The sequence below is a fragment of the Silurus meridionalis genome, chromosome 21, assembly GCF_014805685.1.
Source record: "Silurus meridionalis isolate SWU-2019-XX chromosome 21, ASM1480568v1, whole genome shotgun sequence".
In the NCBI taxonomy this organism is placed as follows: domain Eukaryota; kingdom Metazoa; phylum Chordata; class Actinopteri; order Siluriformes; family Siluridae; genus Silurus; species Silurus meridionalis.
The window spans coordinates 10,263,281-10,278,407 of record NC_060904.1 but is presented as its reverse complement, the minus strand read 5'-3'; the positions used below and the strand labels follow the sequence as shown (position 1 = coordinate 10,278,407).

Here is a 15,127-nt window from a genome sequence, read left to right as displayed (position 1 = left end):
TGAGGAGGATATGATGAATTGTATCAAAAGCTGCACTAAGGTCGAGCAAAACAAGTAAGGAGACAAAATAAGAGATACGAGGCCAATAACAGGTCATATACCACTTTAAATAGCACTGTATTTATGCTATGAAGAAGCCTAAATCCTGACTGGTACATCCACATTTTTTTTATTTCTGAGTAGGTGTGAGCATAACTGCTGTGCTACAACCTTTTTTAAAATCTTGGAGATAAAGGGGAGGTTTGATGTTGGCCTATAGTTGGACAGCTGACAAGGGTCAAGGTCAGGTTTCTTAATTAACTGGTTGATAACTGCCAGTTTTAAAGCGTTATATACATAATGAAAGAGTTTATTATTTTAAAAACAGGTTCAATTACTTCAGAAATTATCTGTTTGAGGAAACTTGTAGGCAAGGTATCGAGAATACAAGATTTTGATGTGGAAATAAGTGGAATTTTTATTCTTTTGAATAGGAGTCAAACTTTGTAATTGATTGTCTGTTATAATTATAGTGGTATCTACAGGGTTATTTTAAAATAGGATTTATATTAATTGTTTGGATTTTTGCATGATGTTTTCAACTTTATTATTGAAAAAGTAAATGCATGTTAGTACACTGCTTTTATTTCCTGTTATTTTTGCTAAACTAACAGGATTAAATTAAAATCTACGAATATGCTTGTGATTTTCTATGGGAGTAGAGAAATATGTTGTTCTAGCAGCACTAAGAGCTTTTCTATAATTCAGGAAGCTCTCCTTCCATGCTATTTTAAAATACTGTCCATTTGGTTTAATGCCATTTATGTTCTAATTTCCAAATGGTCAAATTTATTTGTCCCTGATCATTTTGGTTTTTAAGGGGCGCTCCATCATCTAGAGTGTGATGGAACATTGATTCTAGGCATCCAGTGACCCAGTGAAGCCCTCTGGGTTTAGATGGACATCTAATTAATGTTGATAACTCCAGAAGATTATTGATAAAACTGCTGTAGTTGAATGTATGCTTAACATGGTAACATAGCAAGGTACTTATGACTGAGGCAGATTTTAAAAGAGATTAGGTATTGATCTGAAATGGCTTCAGACTGTGGAATTATGACTATTTTTTATATAGAATCTAAATGTTAGTATGAAATCAAGTGTGTCCACCAGTATGAGTGGGTCTTATAACATTCTGATTAATTTCTACTGAATCTAAAATGGACACAACTGCTGTTCTTATGGAGTCTTCCAGATTATTAAAATGAAGAATAATGGACACATGAAGTAAAAAGGAATGGTGCTTCCGTGGGTGAGCGTTAGCTTTGGCTTTGCGAGTTTGCCGCAAAGTTGTCACCCACTCGCCCCTCTGTGAGGGTTCTAATGCCGGATTATGGGGAATGCTAACTCCACCTAGGGCATCCAGACTTTCCCTCTGCAGAACCTGGACTGCGCTCCCATTCACTAATTATCTCTAGACTCTGGATGCATTCCTCTAATGCTAGGATGAGCTCCATCAAACTGTTTACCACCTTACACTTGGTACACAGGCCTCGAAAGGGTCAATCAAAGAAGTTGAATCCTTGTGCTGTGCGTCAGGTGCAGAAGCTGGCTTCAAAAAGCAGATGCATGGGTGCTGCCGGCATTGCTTTAAAGGTTGCAGTAGTGAAAGGTCTGCTTGTCAGTGCTCAGACCATAAGCCCCACACTGCAACAGGTCAGTTTGCATGGCCGTCGTCCAAGAAGGAAGTCTCTTCTTAAGATGGTTTACAAGAAAACCTGCAAACAGTTTGATGAAGACAATCTATCCAAGAGCATGACTTACTGGAACCATGTCCTGTTGTAAGATAAACTTGTTTGGTTCAGATGGTGTCCAGCATTTGTGGCATCAGTACCAAGAATCAGTACAGTCAAGCATGGTGGTGGTAACATCATGGTCTGGGGCTGCTTGAGTGCTGTTGGTACCGGGGAGCTGCGCTTCATTGAGGGGGGAAAACATGGACATTCTGAAGCAGGACATAATGCCCTCCCTTCAGAAACTGGGCCAAACAGCAGTTTTCAAAATAATAACCACCACAAACACACTGCCAAGGTGACAACTGATTTGCTGAGAAAGGTGATGGTGTGGCCAAGTGTGTCTCCAGACCTGAACCCTATTGAGCATCTGTGGGGCATCCTTAAGTGGAAGGTGGAGAACAGCCATGTTTCTAACATCCAGCAGCTCCATGATGTCATTATAGAGGAGGGGAAGAGGATCCCAGCAACAACCTGTGCAGATCCAGTGAATTCCATGCCCAGGAGGATTAAGGCCATGTTGGATAACAATGGTGCTCACACAGTGATCCACTGAGAAATCACGGGGGTTACGTTCTAAGACAGAGTTCTGAAAATTCTTGAATTTTGGACGCACCCCCACAGCAAAGTGAATTCATCTGGACAGTGTCACTTTAATACAATGTGTTTTTAAAAATTGTATTTATAATATTAATTTTTTTTATGAAAGTTGTTCATGAAAACAGTTAAAAATGTTATTCCTAATGGTCCTGTACATTCGGGCCTGCTGCGGATTCCCGCCAATTTTAAGATGCTTTTAGTTAGATTCCAAATGAGAAACCGCAAATTTTCCAAGCTGCGAGTTCTGAACTGCAAATTATTAGGGGTTGACTGTATATATATTGTTTTTTTCCCCAATCAGGAACAGACTTTTGAAAAAGAAAAATCTGAACTTCCAAACAAAAGACCACTAACATCAGTAGGTATGTTGCAAACAATTTTTACACACTTTACATTCAGTAAAAAAAAAAGTTTTTTGTATACATTTTTTGCAATTGCCTTGAACCCCTTTAAAAACAGAGTTGGATGCATGTTGTGAGGATAAAGAACAGCTCTCATTCTCTACACTCAAACCCAGAAAACTTTTCATCTCACCCTCTCTAGAGAGTGCTAAAGGTAGGAGCCACGTGTCCTTTTTTAAACCACTATTAAGGAGCCATTCTGTACTGTAAATTAAGTCCAAATAAAAACCATTAACCATGCATTCAGAAAATCTTCATATCCCCCTTTTATGCCTTATATTACAATCACTGAAATTTTTTTCTTCATTATTCTACACTCACTACCCCATAATGACAAAGTAAAACAGAAATCTAGTCTGTTTTGTTAAAAACTAAAAAATACTACGTGTTCATTAATATTCATGCCCTTGAACTTGATGTTTCTACACCTTGATCAGAGTCCACCTGTGGTAATTGTTTGGACATAATTTGGAAAGGTGCACACTATAATTTGGAAAGGTTCTCTATTGAAGGCCTTACATCTGACTTGGCATACAGTATCAGAGCAAATACCAAGCCAAGAGGTCAAAGGAACTGCCTGCAGAGCTCAAAGACAGGAATATCAAAAGGCATAGATCTGGGGAAGGCTACAAAAAAATTCTGTTAAACTGAAGATTCCTAAGAGTACAGTGGCCTTCATAATTGGCACAACCAGGACTCTTCCAAAGCTAGTCGCCTGGCCAAACTGAGCAATCGGGAGGAAAAAGGGCCTTTATAAGAAAGGTGATCAAGAATCTTTGAGGATCTCCCATCTTCACACAGGATCTCTGGAGATCAGTCAAAGTTCCAGAAGGACAACCTTCACTGCAGCCCTCAACCGATCTGGGATTTATGGTAGATTGGGACAGACACCTCTCCTCAGTGTAAAAAACATGGAATTCTTGGGTCTGATGAAACCATGATGTTTGGCCTCAATTCTAAATGTTATGTTTGAAGGAAACCAGGCCCCATTCCAACAGTGAAGCCTGGTGGTGGCATCATCATTCTGTGGGGCTGTTTTTTGCAACAGAGACTAGGAGACTGGTCAGGATTTAAAGAGAGCTGAATGAAGAAAAGTACAGAGATATCCTCAATAAAATCTCCTTCCACAGTGCTCAAGACCTCAGCCCAGCCAGAGCCCTGACTGAACCCTATTGAACATTTCCGAAGACACCTGAATATGGCTCTGACTGTCCACTAACTGTCCCCAACTATCCTGAACGAACTTGAGAGGATTTGCCATAAAGAATGGCAGAAAATCCCCCAATTCAAATGTTCAAAGCTGTTGCATCATTCCCAAAAATACCCAAGGCTGTAATTGCTGTCTAAGGTGTTTCAACTAATAAGTAATGGTCTGAATGCTGAATGGTTTTCAGTTTGTCATTATGGGGCACTGAGGAAAGATTAGTGAGGAAGAAATTTTAATTGAACGATTGTTGTACCAGGCTGCAACATAACAAAATTGAAATAAGAGAAGGAATAGCTTCTTAAAAATTTTTTTTTTTTTTTTTCAGAGTGAAGAAAAAAAAAATATCATAAAATCTGTTATTAATTGTGTGTGTGTGTGTGTGTGTGTGTGTGTGTGTAGAAGCAATAACCCAAGCAATGATTGAAGATGACGAGTCTGAAGAAGAACTGAGTACTGGAATCATGAATGCCTTTGATTCTTTTAAAGCTCATCTAAGAGAACAATTCTCTGTAAGTAATATTTTTAGGAAAGTATATGCAACAATTTTTGAGAAAGCTCAGTTGGCATTATTAAAGTAGAAATGGGTTTGTTTCTAGTCCAGGTATAAGAAGACTGAAACAAAGTCACTGAGATCTTTGACTGACTGCCAAAAAACTGTTTCAACATTGCTAAAAACAGTGCATGATCAAAGGTAAAAATCCCCTTAACATTATAAACGTCCCCTTTGTTTTGCTCATTTACTATGAGCTATGCTTTTGAGTTTTGAGATAAAAAAATTAAATATCAGGAAATGAAAGATTGAATTCTGATATTTTATTCATATTTTGATCTCAAACACAAATGTCTTTAGTGTATAGCAAAATAAATAGTTGCTTTTTTCTTTCCAATGCTTTGAGACTGTACTGTATATAAACTGTTTCACAATTAAGTGCAGCAATTTTGCACTCTTTAAACTTAATCAACCTTATTTTAATCAATTGTTGTTTTTGCTATACACTGAAGACAGTTATGAGGGCGAATCATTCATTGCTCGATTTTTTTTTTATGAAGGCTTATTCATTTGGACTGTTTCCAGAATGCTGTACTCCATCAGTTGGGTCAGCTGGAGCAGAACTGTCTTTCCCTAAAGAATATTGAGAAAGAAACTGTGGTTTGTTTTTTCTACACTCACTCATTTGTTTCCAACTTCCTTCTACACACTCTGTTTCTATTGTTTTATTGTTATCCTCCATAATCATATACCAAATTTACAGGCATTTACAGGAGCATAAATTCAAGAAATGTAATTTTTATGAATAATAGCAAACATATTTGGACATGTCAGGATACAAAAAAAGGGAGACAAATATTCAGCCACATTTGTTTTTGTTACTGTATGTAGTTTGTGCATTCAGTCCTGTTGTTTTTGCTATAAACTGAAGACACTTGGGCTTTGAGATTGGAAAAGAAGAATATAGCCTTATTCGGATGGGACTAGTTTTACAGGGGGTTGTTAAAGAAATTTCTGTTTCACAGGCGTACTTTGTGATTTTAATCCCGTCTGAATCTGCCATGTCTTTCTTTCTCTCACACGACCTCTGTAAAAATCTATACATGAAATGACAGAAGTCGGCTGAAAGAAATTCTAACTCAAACGTCGTTTGGAAAACTAGTCCCGTCCAAATAGGGCTTATGAAACAACTGATCACATTTAAATACACTGCATTTGTAATTTAAGAAATGGATAAAATCTATTGCACCTTTTTAGATTAAATATTTGATGTGCATGACAGGCACAAAAAACTGTCGTGACTTTCTATTGATTCTGCAGAAATGTGCAGTAAACAGTCATAAGATCATATATAATATGGACTTATATTTATATACATATGTAAAATTTGGAACACTGCAAGATTTAAATAAAAACAGAATTAAATGATTTGCATATCACATAAACCCTTATTTTATTTAAGGGGGAAAAAAAAATCATTCTGAAATTGATGGCTGCAACAGGTCTCAAAAAAAATTGTGACTGGGCTACACAAGTCTGGAAAAAAGCATTAATAAAATTAAACAGTTGGAGAAACATTTTGCTACTAATTAGGTTAGGCCAAATGGCATGACAAGGTATTCATAATGCCCTGATGAAGTATTGAAGGCTGTCTTCCACTCATCCCCCTCCCGGATGCGGACAAGGTGGTAGGCGTTGCGGAGGTCCAGTTTGGTAAAGATGACCGAGCCCTGGAGAGAGTCGAACGCAGAAAACATCAAGGGCAACGGGTACCGGTTCTTGACGGTTATGACATTAGGCCCCGATAGTCAATGCAGGGACGGAGGCTCTTGTCCTTCTTTTCCACAAAGAAGAACCCGGCACCTGCCGGAGAGGAGGATGGGCGGATAATGCCAGCAGCCAGCGAGTCCTGAATGTATTGGGTCATGGCCGCCTGCTCGGGTGCTGAAAGATGGTAAAGCCGGCCACGGGGTGGCATAGTTCCCGGCAGGAGATCAATGGCGCAATCGTAGGGCCGATGCGGGGGCAAGGAAGAGGCTCAAGTCTTGCTAAACACCGCACTGAGGTCATGATAGACAGATGGAACTGAACTGAGGTCGGGGGTAGTCTCCGGAGAGCAGGAGACCGGCCTGGGGCGAGACGGAGTGAGGCAGTGAGATTGGCAATAGGTTCCCCAATCAAGAACCCGACCGCTGGACCAATCTAGGCGGGGGTTGTGCTTGCGGAGCCTTGCGTAGTTCCTCAGAGAAGGCAGTGAAGGTAGTGGCAGTGAAGGTAGAGCAATGCAAGGACTGATTTTCCCATTCAGCGGTAGCCCACCGCAAAGCTCGTCCGGAGAGCAAGGTGATAACATAAGCCACCTTGGCCTGTTCAGTGGAAAAAGAGGATGGTTGGAGACTAAAAATCAGACTACACTGTGCCAGGAAGGACCGACAAAGTTCGGGTTCCCCCGAGAAGCGAGCCGGGGGAACGAGGTGTGGTTCCTTAGGAGCAAAAGCGGCAGGTGTGGGCTGGACCTGCGGAGGCAACGGCAGAGCCCGACGGCTGAGGAACTGCGACTGGTGGTGGGTTGGGTGCGGCTGCCCCTGGAAAGGTGTCGAGACGCTGAATAAGCTGCTGAAGACCCGAAGTAATATCCTGGAGCCGTTGCTCATGGGTGATGGAAACCTGGACCAGAGCATTAAGGGTGGCCTGAAGATCGGTAGCATCCGCGGGATCCATAGCTGGCCAGATTGTTCTGTCAGGAACTCGGGTGCGGGGCTAGGTGAGTGGATGATAGGACCCAAATGCAGGATGCTCCAGATGATATGAGTCGAGAGAGAAGGGTTGCACAGGCAGAAAATATTTAATGTCCGAACAATAGCACAAAAACACAGTCGCGGCACGCACAGGGTTAAAGTGGAAGAAAAAGATGAGGAGGATAGAACAGGCAGGGAAGCAACATGTCCAAAACTTAAGAGCAAACAACAGAAGCACACACAGGGTTAATAAAGGGGGGAAAAAAAAACCCCAATAATGTCCGAATACTTTTGATCATGAAGGGTTTCTTTAGACTGGAGGTGCACAATATGGAGGATTTGGGGATGCCCCCCGTCGAACTGTTGGTGGCATGTCACCTCCACCCTAATCCACGAGCTGCTCTATCCTCCTCCTCCCCTTCACTGCCGGGGCGAACAGAGAGGCTATCCGCCTCTCTTTTCCAGAAAATTTACCGCTTCTTGGCCCTGGCGGTTAGAGCTCTGAATGCCACCTCACTGCTCACAGCATACCAGGCGGAGCTCATGGAAGAGATAGGAGGCAGACTGATGCTGGGTCACCTGACTCAGCTTTATCGTTGGGTTTGACAGGCTTATCAGAGAGGGAGAAAGTGGAGTTCCTTGATGGCCTGATAAAGCCGAAAGCCCTTTTCGGGGCTGCAGTGGTGAATATGCAGCAATGCGATCTATGGAAAAAAGATGGGGAAGCGTTTAAAGCATGCCTCCCAAGAAAGCGTACTACAAACCCGTGCGTCTGTATTGCGCCTCTACCTCCAGAGGGAGACAGCCAGGGTTTAGCGCCCCTAAGCCCACCGCAGCAGTGGAGGCTCGCTAAAAACAGCCCCAGCCCAGGAGCAAGGCCTCTTTTTTGCAGCGTCTAGGCATCGCCCAGCTTAGGCAAGAAAAGACGGGCGGCCTAACCTGTGGTCTGATTTTGGGTCAAAAGAGGGGCGGCAGCACTGAGTTTCAGTAGCACCCCTCGACTAAGGAGTCTTGTCCTCCCCCTCCAGCGAAAAAGCGTTGGGGAGTGTTTCAAGGACTATGTTCAGTGGACGAAAGTTATCCGGTTAGAGTGTTGGCACCAGTTCCTCCAGTGCCCGAAAAGTTACTTCTCCCCTCTCCACCCGCAGGGTTATTCAAGAGGGAGTTCAGAAGGTTCTGTGTTTGTTCCCAAACAATAAAAATGTGTTCTGTGCATCCAGGCAGTGGGCCGAGGGCACAGATGTGTGTAAAAAGAAAAAAAGTACATAAAAACACACACAATAAAACTCGAACCAGAGTTGCAGCCCCCGGCTCCGCTGCTAGATGGTGCCACTGTGCCGTCTGTGAGCGGGAGCTGCAGCGGCCCGCTCTCTGCTCGCGCAGAGAGTTGGCACACATGCGCAGTACACCCTTGGGTTTTATCCACAATACAGCGGAGATATCGCCTGCAATTTGCCGTGACACCACCACTCTTCAACAGCGTGATTTGATCAACAGCGGAGAACGAATCAGCTCAGGTTTTGTAGGATGAAATAACCACCACTTTATTGAGCAAAGGGGTAATTCGATCGGTACCACAGCAGGACAGCCAGCTCGGTTTTTACTCCCGGTACTTTGTCGTTCCCAAGAAAGGGGGGGTTTACGGAACAAACACCTCAAAAAGTACAAGTTCTAAATGCTCATAATAAAAGCATGGTACAGTGTTATTTATCCCAGAGGCTGGTTTACATCAGTGGATCTGAAGGACGCGTATTTTCACATAAGCATTTATCCGGCACATAGGCAAAGCGTAGTCCTATCGGGGCACAGCCTACAAATATTTGACAGTTCCGTTCAGGCTGGCTCTAGCCCCAAGGATCTTTACCAAATGTGCCGAAGCTGCAGTGTCACCGCTCAGAGCAGTGGGTTTGAGTGTCAGCGTATTTGTACGATCTCCTCCTCTGTGCTCCGTCAAGGCAGCAAGCGGAGGTGGATACGAGTGTGCTGCTGTCTCACCCGGATGGCTTAGGTTTCAGAATAAACGAGACAAAAAGCTGCTTGGTGTCCACACAGGAAATAATCTACCTGGGTCTCAGGCTGAACTCAGACCTGTATCAGGCTTTTCTATCGGAAAAGCGCATCGGGTCGATTCGCGGTTGTCTCTCTCTTTTCCAGAGAGGAAAGAAAGTTCCGTTCAGACTCTGTTTACGCATTCTAGGGCTGATGGCTTCGGCAGTGTCTGTCATACCGTTGGAACTGTTGCGAATGAGAGAGTTTCGGTGCTGGGTAGCGGCACAGCGCTTATGTCCGAAGCGCCACCTCAACTGCAAAGTGATGGTGTCATCACTGTGCTTGCGCGCTCTCCATCACTGGGGAAATCGCACTTTTTGCATGAATTGGGAACCCCACTGGGAGGTGTTTCCCTGAGAAATGAAGTGATGACGGATGCGTCTCTCATGGGTTGGGATGCGGTGTGCAAGGGCAGGATAGCGTAGGGGAAATGGCCTATCTCGCTACGATGTATGCACATAAACTTTCTGGAGCTGTTAATGGTGTTTCTAGCTTTGAAACTTTTTCATGCAGTTTCTTCTGAGTCACCACGTATTGGTCAGATCAGACAACATGACGGTGGTGGCATACATAAATCGCCAGGGCGGAACGCGCTCTCCTTGACCACACAGTCTAGCGCGAGATCTCATGGTGTAGGGAATGAAGCATTTTCTATCGCTATAAGCTACTCATGGGAGCCGGGAGTGATGAATACGGGGGCGGATCTCTTGTCCAGGGTAAATCCCCTGAATGGGAAGTGGTCTCTCCAACCTCAGGCGGTGAACCTGTTATGAGAGAGATTCGGCCAGGCTGCCTTAGATCTTTTCGCCTTGCACGAAAACACTCATTGCCCTCTATTCTTTTCTCTGGCGAGAAACGGTGCACCTATGGGTGTGGATGCGTTAGCCCACCCGTGGCCAAACGTACTGCTTTGCACATTTCCTCCATTGAGTTTTTAACGTGCCGACTCTAAAAAAGAGTAAGAGAAGGCAGTCGCTCTGTAATACTAATCGCTCCAAACTGGCCAGGGAAATTGTGGCTGACAGATATTCCAACTACTTTTTTACCCGGCCCCCTTTTTACCGGCACCGGACAGAGTGACTCTCTGGGCCTGGCCCGTGAGAGGATGAATCTCAGTGTCACTGGTTTGCCTCTGAGGGTGATAGAGATGATTCAGAATGCGAGAGCAGCTTTGACGCATTCTGCTTATGAGAAGAAATGGAGTATATTTGAACTATGGTGCGCTCAAAGACAGATTGTCCCTTTTCACTATTCTGTGGCAGAGGTGCTTTTTACAAGAACTTTTAGATGAGGGCAGGGCGTATTCTACCGTTAAGGTTAACCTCATCGCTGTTTCTGCATGTTCTGTGGATTGACGGACATACTACTGGTCATCACCCGCTCGTGTGCAGGTTTATGAAGGGAGCGTGGCGCCTGAACACGTTTTCAAAGCCGTTGATTCTGCCGTGGGATCTGTCAGTGGTCCTGAGCGCACTCTCTCAGCCTCCTTTTAAACCGATAGAGACTATTGATTTGAAGCTCCTGTCGCTGAAGGTTGCTTTGTTATTGGCTCTTTCTATCACGAAACGGGTTAGTGAGCTTCATGCTTTGTCAGTTCATGACGCCTGTATGCGGTTTGCTATGGATTTCTCGCGAGTGACTCTCAAGACCAATCCGGCATTTGTTCCTAAGGTGAGCGAGTCAGCTTTTGCCGGCAGACAGGTGGATTTAATGGTTTTTCATCCGCCTCTTTTTTTTCTCAGCGGAGGAGGAGCGGCTTCACTGTCTGTGCCCTGTCCGTGCATTATGTCACTATGTAGACAGGACGAAGGGATTGAGAAGGAGTAATCAGCTGTTTGTTTCATGGGCTGATTCAGTCCCACTGGCTCCTGGAGGCTATTATATTGGGTTATAATAGCATTGGTTATAACCCTCCAGAAGGACTGAGGGCTCATAGAATCCGGGGCTTGGCCACCTCGTGGGGGCTTTTTAAGGGCGTTTCGATGCATGCTGGGTTGGGCTGAGCTGAATTATAAAATTATATATATAGGGGAATGACCATGGATGATCATTGTCATACATCGTGGATTGGATGTTTGTCATTTCTCACATGTTTCCACTCTCTTCGGTGAGGGGGAAAACCTAGTGTTAATTTATCACGTCACTAAGTTGGTTGACACCTGCTTCGGACAGCATATCTGCAATATGGGAGTTGTCTATATCCCATAGTGAGATACCGAACGGATGTTTGAAAGAGAACTTTAGGTTACTTACGTAACCACGGTTCTCTGATAACAGGAGTGAGGTATCTCACCACACTTCCCTCCTTGCAGTGCATGGAGAAGAGATATGTGAGAATGAGGCAGGGACCGTCAGCAGCGATGTATATAGGAAGGCGGGACGTCAGCCGACAGACGTGGTGTGATTGATTGCTTCCAGGATTGGTCATGCCCGAGGCAATTCTCAGAGTAAGATACCTCACTCCTGTTATCAGAGAACCGGGGTTACGTAAGTAACCTAAAGATTTGTCTGTCAAATCTGAGGTCAACTTCAATGTACAGTACTGTGTTAGTCCCAGATGCACAATAAATGGGTTGTAGTAACAGAAGATTTCTAAAAGATTTATTGAAAAATTAGATGCAGTGTTGCAATATATACTATATTCCTTTAATTACTTAAGTTTAAAAAAAAAAAAAAAAAAAACTTTAACAAAGTAGATTAGTTGTATACATCAAGTGGAATGCACATGCAAAAGTTTCAGTTTTGGTGTCTCATTTCTTTTCCTTCTTCCAGGGTTTTTGGCATTCTCTGTCTGATACAGTGAGAGCATTCTGTAATAAACAGCAGAAGAGGTACTCTTAAATGCGGCATTAGATTTACGAAACACTTAAGCCTATATACCTTTCAAATTTAATATGGATTGTTTCTATTTCTTCTAGGTTGGAATCTATAGAATTACTTGGAGGGAGCATCCAAGCCCACCAGAGGCAAGCAGAGGGAACAGAAGCAATGTCTAGCATGGTAAATATATATATTACATAAAGGACATAGCCATAAGAAAACATGGAAGCAACTTGCTGATATCTATGGACTATTTCATTCCATATATTCCAAATATTCACGAAATACCAGCAAATTCACAAAAAAATATATATAATTTTTTTTTTTTTTTTTTAAAACAAAAGTTCAAAAGGTTAAAACAAAGACACAATTTCAGTCTTTGCTCAAATGAAGGGGTTCAAGTCAAACTGGGATTTCTGGGTTTATAAATAAAAACTAATTTTTTTTTTTTTTTACATGCTCCCCTGTTACATTTATCAAATCAAATTTTATTCGTCACATACACATACATACAGAGTACGACATGCAGTGAAATGATTTATACGACTGACCGGCATGAGGGAATAGGGTGGGGAAGAAATAAAACAAGGGAAAAGAAGGCAGATAAATAAAACCAATAAACTATGTAAAATATAACATTTCTAAAGATATATACATCAACCACCTTATGTGATTACTGTTTACTGTACATAAGCATACCCTGTATCATAAGCATACCCTGCATCATAAGCATACCCTGTATATACAAGTCTCCTATTTTTTCATATATATATATATATATATATATATATATATAATGAAAAAATAGGACAATTGTATATTAAATATAAAATAGGAGACTTGTATATACAGGGTATGCTTATGATACAGGGGTATGCTTATGTACAGTAAACAGTAATCACATAAGGTGGTTGATGTGATTGTCTTTAAAGTGAACGTGTGCGGTACGGTGTGGTATAAAGTGCACTGTGCTGTGCAAGTTCACAGTTAAAGTGACTGTCCAGGGTTTAAAGTGTTGTAGTGTGAGGAAAAAAAAAAAGAAAAGAAAAATATATGCAGAAGTGTGATGATGGAGAGAGAGTGACCAGCTTTTAGATCCAGTTTTTAGATCCTGGGTGTCTACTGGTTTAAATGCCGAATAGCCTGCGGAAAGAAGCTCCTCCTCATTCTCTCTGTGTTCGCTTTCAGGGAACAAAAGCGTTTCCCTGAACGCAACCATTTATGCACAAATATTTATGCACATCCCAGTGTTAATTAATTCCTGGAAAGATTCAGCATAGGAAAATTCGTCAGAATAATTTGTCAGAAACATCCTAGTATAGCCTGCTTCACTTCGACACCAGTGCTGAAATGCTGGCCTCCGAGGAATTCATCTATTATCTAGGCTCAGGCATTCTATGTGCTGAATGTTCTCTGGACTGGCTCGTGATGTGTGCACCAGCTATCACTAATACAGTAGGACACTAGCCAGTGTCTAGGCGTGTAGTACTGCCACACCAGCATCAATTTTTTAAACCTATAAAATTAAAAGACCCACTTTGACTTGAATGCCCATTGTTTTTAATAAGGATGCTATTATTAGTGGAGGGCACTGTAAATCAATGGACAAGTTTATTTAGCATGTTTACCCATCAAATAAATAATGACTGAAATGCAATAAAGTAAAATAAAGCAAAGTAATATCTGTTATGTACTTGAGTGCAAAACAAATATATTTATAGAAAGCAGTCAGTGTTAATTTTTAGACCTCAATAATAAGTAAAATAATAAACATATTAATGGTGATATTAACACTTATTTTTCCTATCTCCTGACATTTTTTTAGTCCACTGCAGTTCCAGATGCAGAAACCGAAGACAAACCAAGACAGTAAAAAAGTAAAACAGTTTCTAGCTAGAAAGTACATTAAAATGTAAAAACTATTAAAAACATTGCAGAAAGTATTTGTGAATTGTATGAGTTGTATTTAAATGTATTATGTTTACACAATTTGTTTTAACACTTACATTGCCTTGTTATAAACATGGGATATACTTTTCCTTTTACACTAAATTCTGCAATCAGACTATGAAAATGTGGCATTTAAAAAGAAAAACATTCTGGGTAGAATATTAAAGTTGACAATGAGTTTTTGAGTAAAATTTTTATATGATTTATAATGATCTGATATGATTTGATATCTCTTCTATATTTCTATCAAATAGCTCAATGATCTACATCCCTCCTCAAATTCCAACAGATTTTGAAAGTAATTTATCAAAAAAATGATCAAGAATAGATGTAATAGTTTATGCAATATTGTTTATAAACAGTCTGTATACATATGGGAGAGGGTTGTTTTTCCATTTGCATCTAATACACAATTGTAGCTGCTCTAAAGCCACTGGCCTCCTTTTTTGTATTTTTCATTTTATTATGCACTGAATGTTTTTGATTAGCAAAAGTTCTGTACTGCAGGCAAGTCAGTTCGGCATAAGCACCCAGTGAAATCCTCTCTATTTGCTCATTGCTCCTGATAATGACATACTTAACTGTTGGAAAGGTTTTTCTTAACAATGAAGAGGATGCTGTGACCATCCACCACTGTTTTATCCTTCTGAGCTCACCAGTGGTGTTTGGTTAAAATAAAAAAAAAGAAAGAAATGTGTACCACTCCTAGTGTTTCTGCTAACTCTCTGATGGACTTTTCTTTTTGGTACCTAACAATTGCCTGTTTTCATTTGAATGCAGGGCTCCTTTGAACGCATGATGTGGTTTTATAGCAACAGCTTCCGAATGCAAATACCACACTTAGAATCACTCCCAGACTTTTGGTATGAATGCTCAGTAATTTATTTATTTTTGACAGAAGATTCAATAGTGTGTGTGATGAGCCACAATTCTGGTGGCTTTACAGATGCAGCAAACCTCGTTGAGCTTCTTAGCCATCCTCACTATCCGCTGTATCCAATATAGCACAATTCTCAAACCAGGCAGTGATGCAGCTGCTAGGTGGAGTGTGGTGGAGATGGCACCATCAGTGGAGCGGTTAGAATAATATGCAAACTGCA

General features: G+C 41.6%; 1 protein-coding gene across 5 annotated transcripts in view; it reads left to right on the top strand.

Moving 5' to 3' along the window:
- The window catches only part of sycp2l (synaptonemal complex protein 2-like), a 34,299-nt gene extending 19,843 nt beyond the window's left edge, over positions 1-14,456 (top strand). For 3 of the 5 annotated variants that reach the window (XM_046833565.1, XM_046833563.1, XM_046833566.1), the window contains 8 exons: positions 2,674-2,734; positions 2,832-2,927; positions 4,380-4,489; positions 4,577-4,671; positions 5,031-5,130; positions 12,030-12,088; positions 12,176-12,257; positions 13,903-14,456. In XM_046833565.1, coding sequence (XP_046689521.1) covers positions 2,674-2,734; positions 2,832-2,927; positions 4,380-4,489; positions 4,577-4,671; positions 5,031-5,130; positions 12,030-12,088; positions 12,176-12,257; positions 13,903-13,950 — 651 coding nt within the window. In that variant the 3' untranslated portion in view covers positions 13,951-14,456. Of the gene's footprint in view, positions 1-2,673; positions 2,735-2,831; positions 2,928-4,379; positions 4,490-4,576; positions 4,672-5,030; positions 5,131-12,029; positions 12,089-12,175; positions 12,258-13,902 lie in introns of those variants that run through there. The other 2 variants (XR_006923680.1, XM_046833567.1) reach the window with 2 other exon arrangements.
- Positions 14,457-15,127: the final 671 nt, after the last annotated feature.